At 41.2% G+C, this 22,026-nt stretch overlaps 1 protein-coding gene across 2 annotated transcripts in view; it reads right to left on the bottom strand.

The window, feature by feature from the left end:
• AGAP2 (ArfGAP with GTPase domain, ankyrin repeat and PH domain 2) overlaps positions 1-22,026 on the bottom strand; it is an 823,589-nt gene that overhangs the window by 355,387 nt on the left and 446,176 nt on the right. For both annotated transcript variants that reach the window (XM_044083585.1, XM_044083586.1), the window contains exons 4-5: positions 20,140-20,225; positions 11,109-11,250 (exon numbers count right to left, since the gene is read on the bottom strand). In XM_044083585.1, coding sequence (XP_043939520.1) covers positions 11,109-11,250; positions 20,140-20,225 — 228 coding nt within the window. The remainder of the gene's footprint in view (positions 1-11,108; positions 11,251-20,139; positions 20,226-22,026) is intronic.

The raw sequence follows: 22,026 nt of genomic DNA, 5'->3' as shown, positions 1-22,026 counted from the left end.
TGGCCACCCATCTCATGACACAGGGGTTAATGTTCAAGCTGGTGAGCTTGTCTATGATGCCAGAGTGGGGAATGGTGTCGAAGGCCTTAGCAAGGTCCAGGTAGGCTGTGTGGACTACCTTCCCTTCATCTATGGCCTTGGTAACTGTTTCAAAGAAGTCAACTAGGTTTAGGAGGCAGGATCTGCCTTTAACAAAGCTGAATTGGGTAGGGTCCAGTGTCTGGAGGTTCCCAATGTCTTTGTTTATGAGTTCGATGATGATTCGCTCCATAGCTTTGCAGACCAGGCTAGTCAGGCTTATAGGGCAATAGTTCCCAGGTTCTGTTGTGGCACCACCTTTGTGGAGTGGGATGACTGTTGCTGTACACCATTCTTTGGGTACATAGCCTGTGGTAAGGCTGAGACTGAACACTGAATTTAGGTGAGGGTTTAGTTCCTTTTGGAGCTCGTGTAAGAAGCAGCCTGGGACACCATCCGGTCCCATTGATCCTGTGTTCTTAGCTTTGGAGAGGGCTGTTTTTACCTGCATGTCCATGATGTCTGGGGCTCTGCATTCTTCTGGGATGGACACAGGCCCTTTTGGGGGTGGGGGGGTGAAGTTTGCCCTGAACTTGTCAGCCAGGATGTTGGCAATGTCAGTTGGTTCAGTGCATTTTTTGCCATATTGCACTAGCTCAGAGCATATCTGAAAGTTGCCACCTAAATTTTTGACATAGCTAAAGAAGGCTTTGTGGTTATCTTTAGTGTCTTTGGCAATTTTTCTTTTGAAACTGGCCTTGGATGATTTTATGAGGGATCGTAGTTTCTTGCTAATATTGATCAATGATGCCTTTCCTTTTTGGGATTTTGCTTTATCATGTAGTAGTTTCCTCCTTCTGTTGTATAGCTTATTTATGGCTGGGGACCACCAGACTGGTTTCCTTTTTTTTGGAGGAGTGAGTCTTGGTTTTACTTGGGATGGCTTGATCCATGCATTCCTGTAGATGCTCATAGAATGCACTTGTAAAGGATTCTGCGGTTTGGGTAGCATTATCTTTTAGCACGGGGGCTTTGAAACTTTCCACCTCGGTCTTGAGAAGTGTGAAGTTTGCTTTTGAAAAGTTTTTCACAGTGGTTTCCTTGACTGGGGGTGGGATCGGAATGTGGATGTCCAGTGTGATTAGTTTATGATCTGATCTCACCAGCGAGGGGTTTACCTCTGGTGTGGAACACAGATCCCCCATGTTGGTGATGATCAGGTCCAGTATGTTGTCACCTCTAGTGGGCGCTGTGACCAGCTGTTCCAGGGCGTTAAGAGTTTATAAACTCTAGGAAGCATTGTGCAAAGGTGTTTGTACTAGAGTAATTCTCCCGGTCAATGTTTGGATAGTTGAAGTTTCCCAATATCATGGTGTTTGGTAAGACCTTTATGTTTTCCAATGTTCTCAGGAATGCTGAGTGGGGGACCTGAGACAAGGTAGGTAATCTGTAGCAGGCTACGATCATAAAAACAGCTTTGCCCACTGTTAGTTGCACATGGATGGTCTCCGAGGCCTCATGCTGTGCTACTAACCTGGAGGTGTGGGTATCCTTTATGAAAATGGATACACCCCCCCCTCCTTTTGTATTTCAGTCCGGGTTCTGGGGCCGAAAGTTATTATATGAGTTGTAGCCTTGTAGTGCTGGGGTGCTCTCTGCAGCTTTGAACCAGGTTTCTGTTACTGCACAGATATCGATTTGCTCCATGTTAAGGAGTGCCTCGAGTGCATGCATTTTGAGGTTTAGACTTCTGGCATTGAGTAGCATTACCCTCAGTTTTTGGTTTCTTGAGTTGTTTATGGAGGTGGGTTTGTCTTCTGAGCCTTGCCTAAAAAAGGCACTATGGGGGTGGCAGGAGCCTTGGCCAGTATTCGAAAGCCTAAGGGCGACAGTTGCAAGCCATCTCTGGCGAAGCAGCGTGGCATGTTGAGCATGTTGTCCCAGGCTGACAGACACTGGATCCCCTTTGAATGACACCAGTAGCTTAGCTAATTATTAAAACTGATCATTTTTTCTTGTACTGTGGCATCATTCTTGGTGAGGGCAAAATGCTACTCAGGATCAGGGTCATACTAGCCTGGGCTACATGATCAGAGAGCTCCTCTATGTCTCTTTTCATGCAGTCCAGGGAGGTACGTCTCAGGTCGTTCACACCAACATGTACAATGACAGAGTCATATTTGTACTTGTTTTGGAGTGACCTGAGTGCTTGTGTTATGTGGTGGATCCTGGCACCCGACAGGCAGCTCACAGTAACCTTCTCCTTGTTCAGTCCGGTGAGGGGGACGTCAGTGTGCCTGACTATGGAGTCACCTATTACTAGTGTATTGGGTGTGTTGTTGTGCCTTATGGGCTGTGGATGCTTGGCACACTGGCTTTGTGAAGTATGTGATACGAGATTTTTGTTTGAGGGTGGAGGTTGCTTGGATGTCTGCTTTGGAGGTCTCTGCTGCTTAGGCAGATATTTATTTAGAGCCTCCGAGTATGTTTTAGAGTATTTATGTGTGTTGTTTGCTAGTGCATGTATGACTGTTTTATGTGAGACTGTAAATGTGGTGCAAGTGTTTCCCTTCTCCTCCTGAATGGATGTTCCAGCCTTGGGTTGAGAGAGCTTGGCCTCCAGTTTGGCTGTATAGTTGCATCTCTCACATACATTTGTGTTTGTTGGAAGGAAGAGAGGGTTGTCCGTGTACATGAGGCAATTGTAACATTGCCTCAAGATTCCCAGATTCACCAGCTGGACCAGGGAGTATACCTGAAACTGCCCTTTGGACATGCCTGTATGGATAACTGAACTGTTTACTGATTTCCCGGTAGGGGCAAAATGGGGAGCCTTGAACTATTGTATAGTAAATGGGGAGGTGTTGTGTTAGCGATTATTAGTGCTTACTGAGAGCTTGGAGCAAGTGCTGGGCTGTATCTAACAGAAAACACAGTTCTAAATAACTTACATATAGTGCAAAACAGTGCTGGTGATGGATGTTCTCAAGACAAATGCTGCTTCACATGACATCATTCTTCACACTTCTCTGCTGTTCCCAGGCTAACAGAAACTACATTTACATTCTTTACACCTGGTCAGAAACCAGAGCAATAAAGGACATTTATACATACAAATTCTAGCCATTAACTCTGGTCTTAAAACAACAGGCAGGGTACCTCCCTCTAGACATATCGGCTCCAAATGTTGACATCAAAGACCGTCATAAAATGCCTGACTTAGCTTTCTTACAGCAGAGTGCACTGTTGTTACATTTTTGCAGTTCAATATCCAATGCAGTCTTTTCACATTTAAGAGAACAAGCCTGTGGCTTATATTAATATTTACAAATGACAGAATTATCTACAAAATTCTATCTGGCTAGGCTGGCAGCCTTTACCTATCTTCACAGCATGAATGGACGCTCATGTGTATGATAAGGTCTTAACCTCTTTGGGCACTAAGCAGGTATACTGAGATGAAACAGGAAGGAGAAATAGGTGTTACATTGCACATACATTTTACAGTAAACACAGCCTTTCCTTTTGGCTGAAACTCCTCAGTAATTCCTTGTGAGGAGTCCATGAAGAAAGCCTCCCTTAGAATGGGGCATCTGGAATGGCCTAATGAAACTCATTCTGAAAGCCTCAATCTTACCATCAGATACAGGAATGCGCCATCTGCTGATATACACTGCAACATCACAATAAGTAGTGAGGAGGACAACATGGAAAACAAATAAAAAGGCTGAATTAAGCACCTTTTCATTTCCAGAGACTTGCCAACCTTAGAATCCAGGCATTCTAGCAAGATCAGGCATCGTCTATCACACCTGGCTGCTGTGCATTACTAGTTAGAATCCAAGAAAAAAATGACATTTCCATAATATAATATAACCAAAGAAATAACTTGCTATAGAACAATAAAACAAATTAGGCAACAAGCTTTTAGACAAAAAGTCCTTTCTCAAGTTGTAACATCATAATACTTTAAAATGTAGCATCATTTTCATGCAAAGAGGAGGGATTCAAATTCATGTACAAACCAACCATTTTTTCTAGGTCATTTTAACTCTTGCAATAGTTATCAATTAAGCCAGCTCCTATCAGTTTAGGGTCCTCTTGTGACAAGCATATTGAGAGACCATCAATTCATGAAATATGTTTGCTGATATTAAAATTGTCCAACAGCACTTCAGCCAGTCATGGAGAAGGCAAGAATTTTCAGCTTAGCCTAACCCCCCCCTCCCCCCCCACAGCAACTTTTGGCAAGTAGGAAGCCCCAAATGAAAAGACGTGCATGCATGCTTCTGTGCATGCCCACACATCCTAGCTACAGCTCGTATACTGTTTGCTGGGCATATGCCCCAGTCCTAACTCTATCTTACCGGCCACACCCAGTCTCTGTTATGTATGCTGTGGAGCAGTCCGGGTGAATAAGGATGGCTGAATCAGTGTCAACGCTGTATTAGAATTCCCACTGACCATTCTATCCAGCTCCCCAGCAGGTTATTCACAGTCAAGGCTTCTTTCCTCTGTGCCACAGTGAACAATCAATGCTGCACTTTAATTTAACAGCTGCATTATTTCTCAGATATGGTTTGAGTGACCACTTAGTCATTCAAACCTCTTCCCTAGCTGCATTTAAAAAAAACACCACTTCACATCGCAGCTCAACAGCAGATTTATTTAAGATTAAGATCTAATGGACCTTCATCAACAGCGTCTAATGTACGAAATATAAACGTTGCAACGTGATCAGATTTTAATACTATATTAAATAGTGCATTTATAATAATATTCATGTCTTTTAAATGTTCTAATAATTCCAAAACACAGACATTGTTTCAGTTTTCACTTCATAAAAAAGCTTTTGCATACATACACTTTGTTTTATAGTTCTCAGAAACATTACTGCAAAATGTTTTCCCACAAACAGGATTTGTAAATGCATTATTTGTATGGACATACTGGTGTGCTGCATGAAAAACATATCAAAGTCACAACCTTCTTACATATTTTATTTAAAATTTTCTTTGACAACCTATTGACTTTTATACACACATTTTTGTTCAACCGCAGCCTTTTTCCACCTTATCGGTAGTACAAAGTATGCCCTGTCTATGTCTAATTATTTGGTCTACCTCCCTACTTGTTAAAAAATAGTATGTAGTAAAAACTGTAATAGGGGAATGTTGCTTTAAAATTTCAAAATGATCACATGACCAGTGAAGTTTATTTAAATGGCTTCAGAACTGTTACAACTTGTATGTGATGAAGTTTTAAAGGGTTTAAAATGAAAGCTCTTATACGTTTACTGGATTGTACTGTATTTCTTGGATTAAACCTGTGTTTTACACATTTACTGGATTGTACTGCATTTCTTAAGCAACACTTGAAGTTTTTACAGCTTGGTTTTGGATTGTTTGACTTCCAGCAGCAAGTATTTCTTAGTTTGTGATTTTGGAATTTTTTTTTATGTAGTAAAAACTGTTTTCATCTAAACCTCTGTATTCATCTTCATCAATGCTAACTTGTCAGTCTCTTCAGTTAGCTAAATTATACCTTAAATGCAGTTTACTTGGCACTTCAGTAATACGGTAATACCTTCAAACTCAAACCTTGTTTTGTGTATAAATGCAATGCAGCAGTTCAAGGCTGGTTGATTAATCTGAGTTCTTGTTTTATTTAAGTAATTAAATTCTGGTATGGAAATGTCAGTTCTTGAGCTCTTTCAGCCATTCCAATGCCTGGGCTACTACAGAATTGCTGAAACAAACAATTAAGCACTTTCAGGCCAAATGTGATGGTGGTGGGGATGTTCTCTTGACAAATCAGTCAACAGCTTTCCCTACTTGGAAAGTGGCATGCAATATAATGTTGCTCAGATTTCAACACCCTGTATTTGGCAGAATAGGTAACAGTACAATTTGCTTTAGGGTATGTATACAGCATAACATACAATTCAGTTTGAGATTTTTGAGTCCCCAAACGTCATTACTAAGTTGCCCTCGAGCTATAAAATGGCACTCCTAATGATAGGCTCCAAAGGTGAAGGCTCCTAAGCCTCTTCTATGGAGAAGGAAGATGGACCATCAGGCAAATCTATGAAGGGGTACCATGAGGCAGAGCCATGGAGGACTTCTAAATGAAGGAAGGGACATACAGTTGGGTGCCAGTGACAGTAGATGAGTCATTATCCCAGTCTGACCAAATTCCCCTCTAATTCCCTTGATCAAGAGAATTCTAAGCAGGATCAGGAAAATCTCTGGACTTCTTAGGGAACAGATTTGCATTGCTGAAGCAACAGATGTACACTCAAGGGTGGGTGATGGACCCCAAGAACAGGGATGAGTGCAGACTATAGGTAACACTAGTGACTAAGAAGTTTGCATAAGGTCCTGTGAAAAAATAAAAGAACCAATTAAGCAACAAAACTTAAAAATAAAAAGAATCACCACAAACAGCCAACACAAATGTAAAAAAAAAAGACATGATCTGCCTCCTCACTCATTGCAGTCCCTCATGAATCAAGCAAGCTATGTGGTCGAAGAAGCAAACAACAGGTGCAGGATGGCTTGCTGCAGCCTGGTATTCCCCCTCACCTTTAAATCTTCAGTGTGGATGTAGGTCAAGGGATAGACTCTTAACATAGGAGTTCAATCTGAGATGGTCCTTCTTGGACTCAAAGGCCAGCATCACATGACATGACTTACTTGCTGTGTACTTGAACTCGGGATGGGGGTTGCTAGACATCAGGGTCTCTCTCGTTCCAGACAGGGAATATTACAGGGATGCACAAGCCAGTGCATTTCTTTGTGCCGGTCCCAAGCCCAGATAAATGGGGAGGGTTGCGTCAGGAAGGGCATCCGGTGTAAAATTGTGCCACATCACACATGCAGAAAACTGTACAGAAACTCATACCGGATCAGTCGAGGCCCAGGTTAACAACGACCGCCACCAGTACTGTTGGCCAACAGGGTGCTGGCGGAAATTGGGCTACTGTTGGCCGAAGGAGGAGAAGAGGCGGAAGGCATGCCCGAAGGCAGGTAAGGGCTAGGACTGTGATAGTGAGGGTCGGAACTTTCAATGTTGGCAGTATGACTGGTATAGGGAGGGAGCTAGCTGATATGATGAACTGAAGGACGGTTGGTATATTGTGTGTGCAAGAGACCAGATGGAAGGGGAGCAAGGCTGGGTGTATTGGAGGCGGTTTCAAATTGTTTTATCATGGTGTGGATGGGAGGAGAAATGGCGTAGGCATTATCCTGAAGGAAGTGTATGCTAAGAGTGTTCTGGAGGTGAAAAGAGTGTCGGATAGAGTGATGTTTATGAAGCTGGAAATTGATGGTGTAATGATGAACGTTGTTAGTGCATATGCTCCACAAGTTGGGTGTGTGATGGATGAGAAAGAAAAATTTTGGAGTGAGTTGGATGAAGTGGTGATGACTGTACCCAAGGGTGAGAGACTGGTGACTGGAGCAGATTTCAATGGGCATGTTGGTGAAGGGAACATAGGGGACGAGGAAGTGATGGGTAAGTATGGTGTTAAGCAAAGGAATGCAGAATCAGATGGTAGTGGATTTTGCGAAAAGGATGGACATGGCTGTGATGAATACGTATTTTAACAAGAGGGAGGAGCATAGGGTGACATACAAGAGTGGAGGAAGATGCACACAGGTGGATTATATCTTATGTAGAAGGGCCAATCTAAAGGAGATTGGAGACTGTAAAGTGGTGGCAGGGGAAAGTGTAGTTAGGCAGCATAGGATGGTGGTTTGTAGGATGACATTGGTGATAAAGAAGAGGAGGATGAGTGTGAGGGCAGCACCAAGGATCAAATGGTGGAAATTGAAAAATGGCAATTGTGAGGTGATGTTCAGGGAAGAGTTAAGACAGGCACTAGGTGGCAGTGAAGAGTTACCAAACAGCTGGGTAATTACAGCAGAGCTAGTAAGAGAGATGGCTAGAAAGGCACTTGGTGTGACATCTGGAAAGAGGAAGGAGGACAAAGAGATCTAAAGGTGGAATGAAGAAGTACAGGAGAGTATACAGAGAAAGAGGTTGGCGAAGAAGAAGTGGGATTGTCAAAGAGATGAAGAAAGTAGACAAGAGTATAAGGAGATGAGGTGCATGGTAAAGAGAGAGGTGGTGAAGGCCAAGGATAAGGCGTATGAAGAGTTGTATAAAAGGTTGGACACTAAGGAGGGAGAAAAGGACCTGTACAGATTGGCTAGACAGAGGGCCGAGCTAGTAAAGATGTGCAGCAGGTAAGGGTGATAAAGGATAATGAGGAAAACATACTCACAAGTGAAGAGAGTGTGTTGAGCAAATGGAAGGAGTACTTTGAGGGGTTGATGAATGAAGAGAATGAGAGGGAGAGAAGGTTGGATGATGTGCAGATATTGAATCATGAAGTGCAGTGGATTAGCAAGGAGGAGGTAAGGATAGCTATGAAGAGGATGAAGAACGGAAAGGCTGTTGGTCCAGATGACATACCTGTGGAAGCATGGAGGTGTTTAGGTGAAATGGCAGTGGAGTTTTTAACTAGATTGTTTAATGAAATCTTGGAAAGTGACAGGATGCCTGAGGAATGGAGAAAAAGTGTTTTGGTACCGATTTTTAAGAATAAGGGTGATGTGCAGAGCTGTAGTAACTACAGAGGGATTAAACTGATCAGTCACAGCATGAAGTTATGGGAAAGAGTAGTGGAAGCTAGGTTAAGAAGGGAGGTGATGATTAGTGATCAGCAGTATGGTTTCATGCCAGGAAAGAGCACTACAGATGTGATGTTTGCTCTGAGAGTGTTGATGGAGAAGTACAGAGAAGGTCAGAAGGAGTTGCATTGTGTCTTTGTGGATTTAGAGAAAGCATATGACAAGGTGCCTAGAGAGGTGTTGTGGTATTGTATGAGGAAGTCGGGAGTGTCAGAGAAGTATGTAAGAGTGGTACAAGATATGTACGAGGGTAGTGTGACAGCAGTGAGATCTGTGGTGGGAGTGACAAATGCGTTTAAGGTGGAGGTGGGATTACATCAAGGATCAGCTCTGAGCCCTTTCCTTATTTGCAATGGTGATGGACAGGTTGACAGACGAGATCAGACAGGAGTCCCCGTGGACTATGATGTTTGCAGATGACATTGTGATCTGTAGTTGAGAGTAGGGAACAGGTGGAGGAGACCCTGGAGAGGTGGAGATATGCTCTAGAGAGAAGAGGAATGAAGGTCAGCAGGACTAAGACAGAATATATGTGTGTGAATGAGAGGAAGGATAGAGGAATGGTGAGGATGCAGGGAGTAGAGGTGGCGAAGGTGAATGAATTTAAGTACTTGGGATCAACAGTTCAGAGTAATGGTGAGTGTGGAAGAGAGGTGAAGAAGAGAGTACAGGCAGGATGGAGTGTGTGGAGAAGAGTGTCAGGAGTAATTTGTGACAGACAAGTACCAGTAAGAGTGAAAGGGAAGGTCTACAAGAGGGTAGTGAGACCAGCTATGTTATACTGGTTGGAGATAGTGGCATTGACAAAAAGGCAGGAGTCAGAGCTTGACGTGGCAGAGTTGAAGATGTTAAGATTTGCACTGGGTGTGACGAGGATGGACAGGATTAGGAATTAGTATATTAGAGGGTCAGCCCAGGTTGGAAGGTTTGGAGACAAAGCCAGAGAGCAAGATTACGTTGGTTTGGACATGTGCTGAGGAGGGATGCTGAGTATATTGGGAAAAATATGCTAAGGATGAAGCTGCCAGGTAACAGGAAAAGAGGAAGGCCTAAGATAAGGTTTATGGATGTGGTGAGAGAGGATATGCAGGTGTTTGGTGTGACAGAGCAAGATGCAGAGGACAGGAGGAAATGGAAACAGTTGATCTGCTGTGGTGACCCCTAACGGGAGCAGCCGAAAGAAGAAGAAGAAGACAGTAATACTTCTCTCTTCATTGCTATCATCATTAGATATTAATGGACAGAAATCCAAACAATTACTAGTCAAAGGATTGCTAACCACTTCCAAAGTTCATCTGGTCAGTGAAATGATGGACTTCACAGATGGGTGACAATCTGATTGTGGCCTAGGCTCCTGCTCTCCTTCACTTCAGCTCGTCTGGTATTAAATGCGGGACCCTCCTGACTATTCCTGCAATGCCTTCTTCCTATTGGAGCCATCCCGTGTTAGCATCCAATAAACCATTTACTTGTCACTTTCACTTCTAGTGAGAGGTCACAGAATGAAGCATGGACATATAAAGCAAGATTGGGCCTTGTTCTCCTTCCACAGACAGTACCGGCTCTTACTAGCTGGGTCCGGGTCAGTGGATACAATGGGAAGATGTTGACTTTTTCATGCATTGAAAATGGAAAATTTCTAACAAAGCAATTCAGTCTAAAGATCTCAATTGTGTGAGTTGTATAAGGGAAATGGTGTGACTGAGGCCAGGAGGTGCTGTGCCATTAAGGTGTAAAGATATCACAGCAAGCTACAGAAGGAATGCAGACAGCTTCATTTCCCATGACTACCTCAACTCAGGATGTAGCAGCCACAGATCTTTGAAGAAATCCCACCAAGGGGGTTCAGAGTTACCCACGGCAGAATGCCCCTTCAAGTTAGACCAAAATTTATATGCAGTATGTTGGCTGACAAATTAAAATGTGCAGTGAGGTTAATAAATAATTGATGTTAGCTTATTTTTTGCATAATATTCTCCAAAATTGATAACTCACTTCTATCTAAAATAAATTAATTTTTGTAGGGATCGGTCTATATTAAATATAACACATGGGACTGCACATACATATACTTAAAATATATGGTCAAAGAAACATGCATACACACACACACACGATTTAGAATCTGTTACTGTGGTTCAGATATCAAAGGTAATGAAAGAAATAAGCAAATAACTGTAAGTTGAAGTTTTTCCCTGCAGTAGGTTTATTTATATGAAAAGAAGACTAACCACACATTGAACAACGAAAGATAAGTTAATGAAAACATGCAATATCATACTGAATAAGGCAGACTTAATGAAGCAGCATTTACATCTAGTTGGAGTTCATTGTTGCTGTCTTACTAATCCATTTGTGACTTTCAGTTTATTGAAGATACTGTTAATTACTTACCTTGTGTACCCACCAGCATTAAGACCATCTCAGTAATACTACGGTAATTGGCCAGCAAAGTGTAGTATTTGCAGACGTCCTGAAACGTTGCTTCATTCTCCAGACTGAAAACGAAGATGACAGCATCTACCCAGGCTGAAAACTACAGATAACATTAAGAAAAAAGTTTTGAGTTACTCTTCCCAGCACAGCTGTTCACTAAGAGTTTTTTTCTTTTTCCAGTCTAAATTGAAGTTCATTTTATTTGTAATGTGAGCAGTAAAGATGTGGCCTGCAAGCATCAGATCCACAAATCTACCAAGGGGTGGGCTTTATGGGCTTGAGATTACAGGATATGGTGCCAATGAAGAGCACAGACATTCCTGTCTCATGCAGTACACAATACAGGTTCGTTAATATCTCTGCATTGATTATTCTCTTCTGAGTTTGTAACAGAGAGACACCCACAAACCATAGGAAAGCTCTATAGACTCCCCTAGATATTAAAAAGTGCTCTCAGCTTCCCTGCATAAGGAAAATAAAACATACAGTATATTTTACACTATACAGAGACAAAGGTGAAGCATGACACACATACACACTCAGCTGCTTACACTCACAGACACACACATGCTTATACTCAGATACACACACACACACACACATGAAATAAATGGGTGTTAGTCTTTTACAATATTCTTTTTACTGTTCATTTCCTGGTAGCTATACAGATTCTTTTGACTATTAGTCTTCAACATTCAGCTTGATTCTACATAAAAAAAAACAAAAAAAAAACATGCTGGATAGTTGATGAAATGTTTTTTCAAACTTGTTTGGTCCTCTCTCAGAGAATGACCTTGCCATTTGACATTTAAGAGATACTGGCCTAAACAAATCCATAAACAAAATAGATCTTCCTATCTTGAACAAAAAGGCAAAAATAAAATTCTATGCAGTACCAGTATACCTGCATTACTTTAAGTAGTTAGCATTACTTTATAATTTGTGCCATGCAAACACAGCATGGTGTAATAGATATTTTGATGTGATTTTGGTTTTTTAGCAATGCTACTTCTTCCTCCAATGCACTACATGTGCCCACGTTATGATGCTGTTTTACCTTTCCTTTTCCTTCAGTGTTCAGTGATTTGTAAATGTGTTAATTCCAATCCATTTTTGTGCATCTGTTGAGACAATTGTCACTTGCTTTCTTTAATGACATCTTTTGTTTTTTGTTAGTTGTATACTCTTGGACATCATTTCCTGATGCTTTTTAAGGAACTTAACACAGTTACTCTTTCAGTCATAGGTAACAATACATGATCAGAAAAATTCAATAAAGATTGCTTCAGCATTTAGGCAATAAATGTCTGCATTCAAGGCAATGCAGCTCTAAGACAACTGTCAAAATACAATGAAGGGAAAGGAGAAACAAAGTGTTTTGTGGTAGGAAGACACTTTGAGAGTATTCACAGACATTTAACAAGGTTTACGGCATGCTCTTGCACAAAAAACAAGCACATGCAGCTGTGTAACGATTTGTAGAACCATGTGTGGTCAACAGGGCAAAAGGTGTAGGAAAAAGGGCAAATGATGGACTAATGACATGCAAATGAAGAATTACAATGTAATGAGTGCATCATGACATACAAATGAGGGTAAGGAAAGCAAGAAGAGATTCACAGATGTCCAGCATGAAAGGGTGCAGATGCTTGCATTTTAATATAAAGGTAAACAGTCTGGAAAAAATTGTGACATTGCAAACAGAGCGTTCACAGCAGGAGCAGCGGTGAGGTATGCAACACAGCATTTGCTCTGATGAAATGGCTGTCTTTCAGGTACACAATGCAGTTGCTCATGCAGTAGAAAGTGTTGCCATCACAGGATGACCTCACACTATCTGAGAGACTTGTATATCTAGGATCAGCTTCATATTGATAGAGACAGTATACAGATGTTGGCTGGAGAATGCATCAGACTGCAGGCATAGTGAAGATAGTGGCATCTGTGTCTTTACCTGGTTTGCGTCTTCCATATCTAATCTGGGTCCTTGTCTCTAATGTCATTTTTTCCCAAATTTTTCTCCCTTTTGTAGGTCTCGATTGTCCACCAGACTCATGAGAACATCTGCCATAGCCTATTGCCACCATGGTGAAGCTGTGGAGAGCTTGGATTGTTTTAGAATTTATAGTAAGTAAGACGTCTGGATGTGGTAATATAAATGGAGGTAAGGCTCATGCAAAGGCAAAAACCAATTTATGAAGAACTGGGCGGCAGCTTCCCATTTGCCATTTACACAGCTTGCTGACAAAGGGAAATTATACTGCATGAGAGTGGACATTGGGAAGGTGTAAATACTCATGTGACTCAACTGTCTTTTATTTGGCATGATGGTGGGTAGAAATGCCTTATCTGGGAAGGTTTCTGGTCCAGTCCTAGGCAGTTAGCCCACCTCAGTCACCAGCCCTGGCTGCATCGAAGTTGTAGTGTGCAGGCAGACTGTGGCTGATAGGGTGATGATGCAGGGTTACCATTTGGCAATCCTTTCTGCAGTGAGTAGCAAGCTCACTGGACCAGCTGGCTGATGCCATCAGGCCAACAGTGGTGGGTGTGACCATTATCATCTGCCTCCCAGACCAAAGACAACCATCTACTCAGTTCCAGTGGCATCATTTTGGGCCAATCAATGGCTGACAGGCTGCATCTACCCTATCTTACCCAAAGTCATTTGTCTCCTCTTTATTTGTCTGCATATGAATCTCCCATGTCCCCTGTCCACCCTTCCATATGCGTCACATCTGACCTAGTTTATCTATACTATTACATGTGTGATGTGTCTCTGTTTTCCCAGCCTGCCTCATCTCACCCTCCATCCCCCCCCACTGTTCTGTTAACCCTTATTCCCTTCCTTTTCCTTCTCTCTCTCTCTCTATGCGTGTGTGTTTATATATGTATATATATTTATATATGGATAAAAGTAAATATAAATAATTACATAAAGTGGGTCCTTTAGCTACCAAACAAAGTATGTCCTACCCCCTAACCCCCCCAAGAAGTTCAGCTTTCACTGATTTCTTCCTCTATTTTTCTTTTTGTGCACTCAAAAATGTTTGTCAATGCAGTGACATTTGTGCCACTTGCTGTAGTTTTCATTCATGTTTTCAAGGGTTTCTTGTACTATGACTATCTCACTCTACCCCATTCATGAAATTTCTTGTTCACCATGCTGCTACCTGCCCTCTCATTATATTCATACTCTTTACTCATGTTTCTTTTGACTACTTTATTAACTATCTATATGGAGTTAACTCTGTGCTTGCTGTGATAATATACTGGGCTATGAAGCCAGCTCCTCGAATGAAAACAAATCATATCAACATCTGCTACCACCGTGCCATTTTATGTATGCCAAATTTTAAAATAACACTGGCACCAAGAGTGATACAGGGGCAGTCCTACTGCACAGATCACAATATGGACGAACATGCACACATTTATACAAAGATACATTATCTATCTATATATCTATCTATCACATTTTGTGTATAATTTATCTTACTTCTGTGCATGCATTTTCTGCCAAAAACTACCTCATTTTAAGGACAGCATCAATGCTTCATTTTCAGGAGATACATAAAAGTAATTGACATTTCACTGCTGATCTGTTCTCTGATAACAGCAAGTGTGACAAAATGTTCAGTTAGCCAACAGTTCATACTGTAAAATAAAGATAAGGTGTAGCTCTCAACTGTTTTGCTCAAAAATTCTGAAAAAGCCAAAAACAATGAGGGGTGTGCAAAAAAAAACTATTTCTCAAATTAACTTAGAAAGTTAGCAGAACAGGTTTTGCATCAACACACATTAGCATGAATCTCTAACGTCTGACACTGACTGCAATTCTCAGTGATTTACAGGAAGCCCACAATGTTACAAGGGACAGCCTAGGGCAAAAATATGAGGCAAAATCAGGGACATTCTGCAAACTCGGGTGCAGTTCAGAGGTCTGAGAAGGGGTAAAGCCCACTTGCCATGGGTGCACTAGTGAATATTACACATTTTTTCTATACAAGATGTGTTCATTGCACTATCTGAAACTGATTAGGCTAGCCCCATTGCAATGAGTTGTTTCAGTGACTGCCTCGATACATTAAATATGATCTTGTGCCTTTCCAAGGATTATGTATAAAACCTCTTGACATCACCATTTCTTAGCCCGATGTTCTAAGTGTGCACTCAGAGTTTGTTGAGATGCTGCCACACTAAATGTACTTTATTTGAAAACCAGGCACTCCTGCACAGGTTCTAAACAAACAAAAATTCAATATTTGCGCTGCCAGTCAAAAGTTATCCATTAAGGCATCATGAAATGGCTTAAATGGAAGAAGAGAAGCAAAGTAAACTAGTGACTGTAAAGTAACAGATGTTTATAACTGACGGTGTAATATTTACAATGATAGTCCAGTCAGAACATTTCCATGCAAACTATCGCACATGCTTACTATGCATGATGCTGCCAAGAACAGAACAAATGTAGCATTTAACTGATGCACAAGAGTGTGTTTATTGTTGAATAATGACGCTGTTCCTGGAGTGGGTGAAATCACAAGGTGAAGCCAAGTGGTTTGACCTTCCAGGTATGAATGGTATTATAAAATATCAAAGGAACTCCAGAATGTATTATTGTTGGTACATAATCTGCATAATATGATTTTCTCTGTGGCTTAAGTGCATGCATGCACAAGCACACATACATACATATACACATACGCACACAGACACATACGCGCACACACACACACATACACGCACATGTGCATGTGCGCACACACATGCAGTGATGAGACGTGGTATATCATCATTGCATCTGAGGATCAGTTGTCAGTCAAATATCCTGAATTTTAATGGCTCTTGCATAGTGTCTATTTTATTGCTGTACTGATGCTTCTACATTTTAAAGGTAATCTGGATGGCTCAACATTTTTATTCGTTTCTTTCTGTAAATAATATCCTATTGCCAAGCATTTCTTAACATATAAGCGGGGTTAAAATGGAAACATACCTCATTAAACTAATGAAGTGTGTTAAAAGTCAAACAAAAAAGTGAATAATGTGCTTTATCACATCAAGCACTGGTCTTCATGTTTCTAAATGGTTAGCTTGTAATTCAACCCACATCACTTCAAATAGTTGTCTAGCCTCTGCAGACCCAGGTTTTGGAAGAACAGAAAGGAGTTATTGTATTTAACAAAGCTGGAAGGACAAGTACTCCAGAGGCATTGCGGGGTTAAAGGTTCAAGGAGAGTCAATGCCTACAGCACCTGGTAGAGGACAGAAATGATGGGAAATCCTGCATACAAAGTCACCCTACTGAGGAAGAAGCAAGGTGCCTATCACAGGAGTTTAAATACAGAGACTATCTGAGTCACCCTACTGAGGAAGAAGCAAGGTGCCTATCACAGGAGTTTAAATACAGAGACTATCTGAGGCACCCTACTGAGGAAGAAGCAAGGCGCCTATCACAGGAGTTTAAATACAGAGACTATCTGAGTCACCCTACTGAGGAAGAAGCAAGGCGCCTATCACAGGAGTTTAAATACAGACACTATCTGAGTCACCCTACTGAGGAAGAAGCAAGGCGCCTATCACAGGAGTTTAAATACAGACACTATCTGAGTCACCCTACTGAGGAAGAAGCAAGGTGCCTATCACAGGAGTTTAAATACAGACACTATCTGAGTCACCCTACTGAGGAAGAAGCAAGGTGCCTATCACAGGAGTTTAAATACAGACACTATCTGAGTCACCCTACTGAGGAAGAAGCAAGGTGCCTATCACAGGAGTTTAAATACAGACACTATCTGAGTCACCCTACTGAGGAAGAAGCAAGGCGCCTATCACACGAGTTTAAATACAGAGACTATCTGAGTCACCCTACTGAGGAAGAAGCAAGGCGCCTATCACAGGAGTTTAAATACAGACACTATCTGAGTCACCCTACTGAGGAAGAAGCAAGGTGCCTATCACAGGAGTTTAAATACAGACACTATCTGAGTCACCCTACTGAGGAAGAAGCAAGGTGCCTATCACAGGAGTTTAAATACAGAGACTATCTGAGTCACCGTACTGAGGAAGAAGCAAGGTGCCTATCACAGGAGTTTAAATACAGAGACTATCTGAGTCACCCTACTGAGGAAGAAGCAAGGTGCCTATCACAGGAGTTTAAATACAGAGACTATCTGAGTCACCCTACTGAGGAAGAAGCAAGGTGCCTATCACAGGAGTTTAAATACAGAGACTGAGTCACCCTACTGAGGAAGAAGCAAGGCGCCTATCACAGGAGTTTAAATACAGACACTATCTGAGTCACCCTACTGAGGAGGAAGCAAGGCGCCTATCACAGGAGTTTAAATACAGACACTATCTGAGTCACCCTACTGAGGAAGAAGCAAGGTGCCTATCACAGGAGTTTAAATACAGAGACTGTCTGAGTCACCCTACTGAGGAAGAAGCAAGGTGCCTATCACAGGAGTTTAAATACAGAGACTGAGTCACCCTACTGAGGAAGAAGCAAGGCGCCTATCACAGGAGTTTAAATACAGACACTATCTGAGTCACCCTACTGAGGAAGAAGCAAGGTGCCTATCACACGAGTTTAAATACAGACACTATCTGAGTCACCCTACTGAGGAAGAAGCAAGGCGCCTATCACACGAGTTTAAATACAGAGACTATCTGAGTCACCCTACTGAGGAAGAAGCAAGGCGCCTATCACAGGAGTTTAAATACAGAGACTGAGTCACCCTACTGAGGAAGAAGCAAGGCGCCTATCACAGGAGTTTAAATACAGACACTATCTGAGTCACCCTACTGAGGAAGAAGCAAGGTGCCTATCACAGGAGTTTAAATACAGACACTATCTGAGTCACCCTACTGAGGAAGAAGCAAGGCGCCTATCACACGAGTTTAAATACAGAGACTATCTGAGTCACCCTACTGAGGAAGAAGCAAGGCGCCTATCACAGGAGTTTAAATACAGACACTATCTGAGTCACCCTACTGAGGAAGAAGCAAGGTGCCTATCACAGGAGTTTAAATACAGACACTATCTGAGTCACCCTACTGAGGAAGAAGCAAGGTGCCTATCACAGGAGTTTAAATACAGACACTATCTGAGTCACCCTACTGAGGAAGAAGCAAGGTGCCTATCACAGGAGTTTAAATACAGACACTATCTGAGTCACCCTACTGAGGAAGAAGCAAGGTGCCTATCACAGGAGTTTAAATACAGAGACTATCTGAGTCACCCTACTGAGGAAGAAGCAAGGTGCCTATCACAGGAGTTTAAATACAGAGACTATCTGAGTCACCCTACTGAGGAAGAAGCAAGGTGCCTATCACAGGAGTTTAAATACAGAGACTATCTGAGTCACCCTACTGAGGAAGAAGCAAGGTGCCTATCACAGGAGTTTAAATACAGAGACTGAGTCACCCTACTGAGGAAGAAGCAAGGCGCCTATCACAGGAGTTTAAATACAGACACTATCTGAGTCACCCTACTGAGGAAGAAGCAAGGCGCCTATCACAGGAGTTTAAATACAGACACTATCTGAGTCACCCTACTGAGGAAGAAGCAAGGCGCCTATCACAGGAGTTTAAATACAGAGACTGTCTGAGTCACCCTACTGAGGAAGAAGCAAGGTGCCTATCACAGGAGTTTAAATACAGAGACTGAGTCACCCTACTGAGGAAGAAGCAAGGCGCCTATCACAGGAGTTTAAATACAGACACTATCTGAGTCACCCTACTGAGGAAGAAGCAAGGTGCCTATCACAGGATTTTAAATACAGACACTATCTGAGTCACCCTACTGAGGAAGAAGCAAGGCGCCTATCACAGGAGTTTAAATACAGACACTATCTGAGTCACCCTACTGAGGAAGAAGCAAGGCGCCTATCACAGGAGTTTAAATACAGACACTATCTGAGTCACCCTACTGAGGAAGAAGCAAGGCGCCTATCACAGGAGTTTAAATACAGACACTATCTGAGTCACCCTACTGAGGAAGAAGCAAGGCGCCTATCACAGGAGTTTAAATACAGACACTATCTGAGTCACCCTACTGAGGAAGAAGCAAGGCGCCTACCACAGGAGTTTAAATACAGACACTATCTGAGTCACCCTACTGAGGAAGAAGCAAGGTGCCTATCACAGGAGTTTAAATACAGACACTATCTGAGGGCAGTCCAGAGCTAAAACAGTGGGGAATACTATGAACTGTTTTAATCACATGAATGACAGCCTGGGTTTGATCAGCAAATGCCTGGTCTCTCTGAAAGGCAGAGTGAAATGTGTACCAGCTGTCAAAATGCACAGTGGCTGTGAATTGGTGATAGCAAAGACATGCAGTAGCACACAGGCAGTAGTACATACGCTTCTACACATTTAGTGCATGTTGTGTTATATGTGCAGAACTGTAATACTGGCTAGATGTTGAGATCATGAGGTGCTTGAGAGAACCTTTATAAATCCACTAGTAAATATGTTGTACTTCTCAACCAGGGAGGGACTGTAGTCCCCCTCGTGGTGACCCAATGTTGAGCCAACTAAAGCATTATAAAGGTATTAAGGGCAACTCGTGGTGGTAGACAAAACGTCACAGCAAAGCCCAAAGGCATAATATTAAAAAGAAAATCATACAATGAGAACTTTGCAAATGTTTGTGGTAGAAATGATAGTTCTGGGGCATGACAGAGAGAGTGGCACAGTAGATATTTAGACAGTACTGGGACAGGTGGTTTCACCAAGCTTGCATTGCTACCTCAAAAGTGAAAGAGTAGAATATGCCATACATTGTAATCTAGAAGGAAGCATACAGGTGGAGTGCGGTGCTTTTGCAAAGATTGTTTATAGGGTGCATCCTTACACATAACCCTCCCTCTTCTATCTTCTCAATGTGCCATTATTTGCAAATATAAACAGCTCTTGCATTATTTACTAGTTATCTTCCAGGTATTTTTATAGGTAAAAATATTAAACAAAAAAAGGAAATTACCTGAGCATCAGGCACATCTCCTTCTTCTCTGATCAGCATTAGATAATTCTGACCATCTACAATCACCTCCTTTTTAAATCGACCACCTAAACCAAAACAAGGGAAGAAGATTAAGAAAAGCAGAATATGAATCTCTCTAAAAAGACCAATTGAACAGCTGCATTGATTTGCACAAGTGATTACTCCTGTCTATAGATACTCCGGCTTAACATGAAGATTTCTCACATGTGTGTACTATTCATAGAGCATTCAAACGACTACAGAGCACAGCGAAGTTCAGACAATCAGCATCACAAAAGCAGACTTAAAAAGCAAATAGCAGTATCATGTTAAATTAACTTTGTTTCTACATCAGTCTTTCAGGAATGAGCTAGACTTTCACTGTTTATATGTAATTCTTGTGACTTCTTTGGTAATGGACATGTGGATATGTTACTAAGGCATGTCACTGTTTCCGTGTCCTTAATATAGGCATTAGCATTTCAGAACACACTATCACAAAAAAAAAATATGAATGTTTTCATCATTCACATGCTAGCATTTTTTATTACAATTGCTAGAATTTTAGATGTTGCTATCTCATTTTTTGTATGTGTTATAGGCTTTTAGTTTGACCCCATCAACGGGTTTTGTGCAACTGCTTCTTTAATATAATATGTATAGTCATTCCTAACATGTAAATATATACCATTTTAACCTTTTCTCTCTAGGCCCCTCTTACAAACCTGAGAACCTGTTTATCAAAAGACAGATAGATAGATTGATAGAAAGCTAGATAAATAAAAATTAAAGAAACAAATAAAAGTAAATGTTAAAGCAATATGTTATCACATCTGCACATTTAAACACACACATATACATATATACATATATATATATATATATATATATATATATATATATATATATATATATATATATATATGACTGTGTCTGTGTGTGCGTGCGTGTGTGTGTGGGGGGATGTGCCTGTCTACTTCTAAATTTTGAAGTTTCAAAACTTTAACATTTCTTATAGTTGAGACCATAAGATTAAAGTTTTGAAACTTTGAACCATTTAAATGGAGATCTATGTACAGCGTGGAACAGTATATTTACCATTTTTCTCGCTGTAGTGACCCAAACATTCACAAAGTCAACCATAAAATTATGCATGTGCCAGGTAACAGCCTTAGTGCATGCAAAACTAAAACATAAAAATTTAACAAAAATCAACATTCTTGCAGAGCTGCACCCCCACCATATCCCCTAATAATTTTATATACTAACTCAGAGATCACACACTTGGAAAGGGCGCATTCTCCTACCCCGAATATATTGTGCGATCTCACACACCTATCAACCATCAGTTTATTTGACCAAATTTTGTTGACTAAACAGATATCGACCAACTATAGAACTGACAATATTGTTTCCTTACATATATATAGTGGATATTAAAAGTTTACACAGCCCTGTTAAAATGCCAGGTTTTTGTGATATAAAAAAATGAGACCACAATAAATCATTTCAAAACTTTTCCCACCTTTAATGTGACCTATAACCTGTACAACTCACACCAAACTCAAGATGCAGGCAGAAGGTCAACCAGGATAATAAACCAACAATGAAGGAAGAAGGTTAAATAAAATTTAATAGCACACAGCTCCAAGGATTAAGCGCTTTCAACAAAACTTCATCAGAATCATTTAAACACTGAACAGCACCACATATATATACCCCACCCTTAATTACATAACCAATAAATTATTTCCCTTAATTAAAAAACACACACAGTATTTTAAAGCAACACACAATACTAAATACCCAGTATTCAAATAAAATTGCATAAACACAAACACCCTATAAACTACAAATGGAGAAGTAGCTTTAAACAATATAAGATTT

This window comes from Protopterus annectens, chromosome 9.part0 (assembly GCF_019279795.1).
Source record: "Protopterus annectens isolate FY-2018-M chromosome 9.part0, PAN1.0, whole genome shotgun sequence".
NCBI classification, from domain to species: Eukaryota; Metazoa; Chordata; order Ceratodontiformes; family Protopteridae; genus Protopterus; species Protopterus annectens.
Note: the sequence above shows the minus strand (reverse complement) of the source record. Positions and strands in the feature narration are given on the sequence as shown.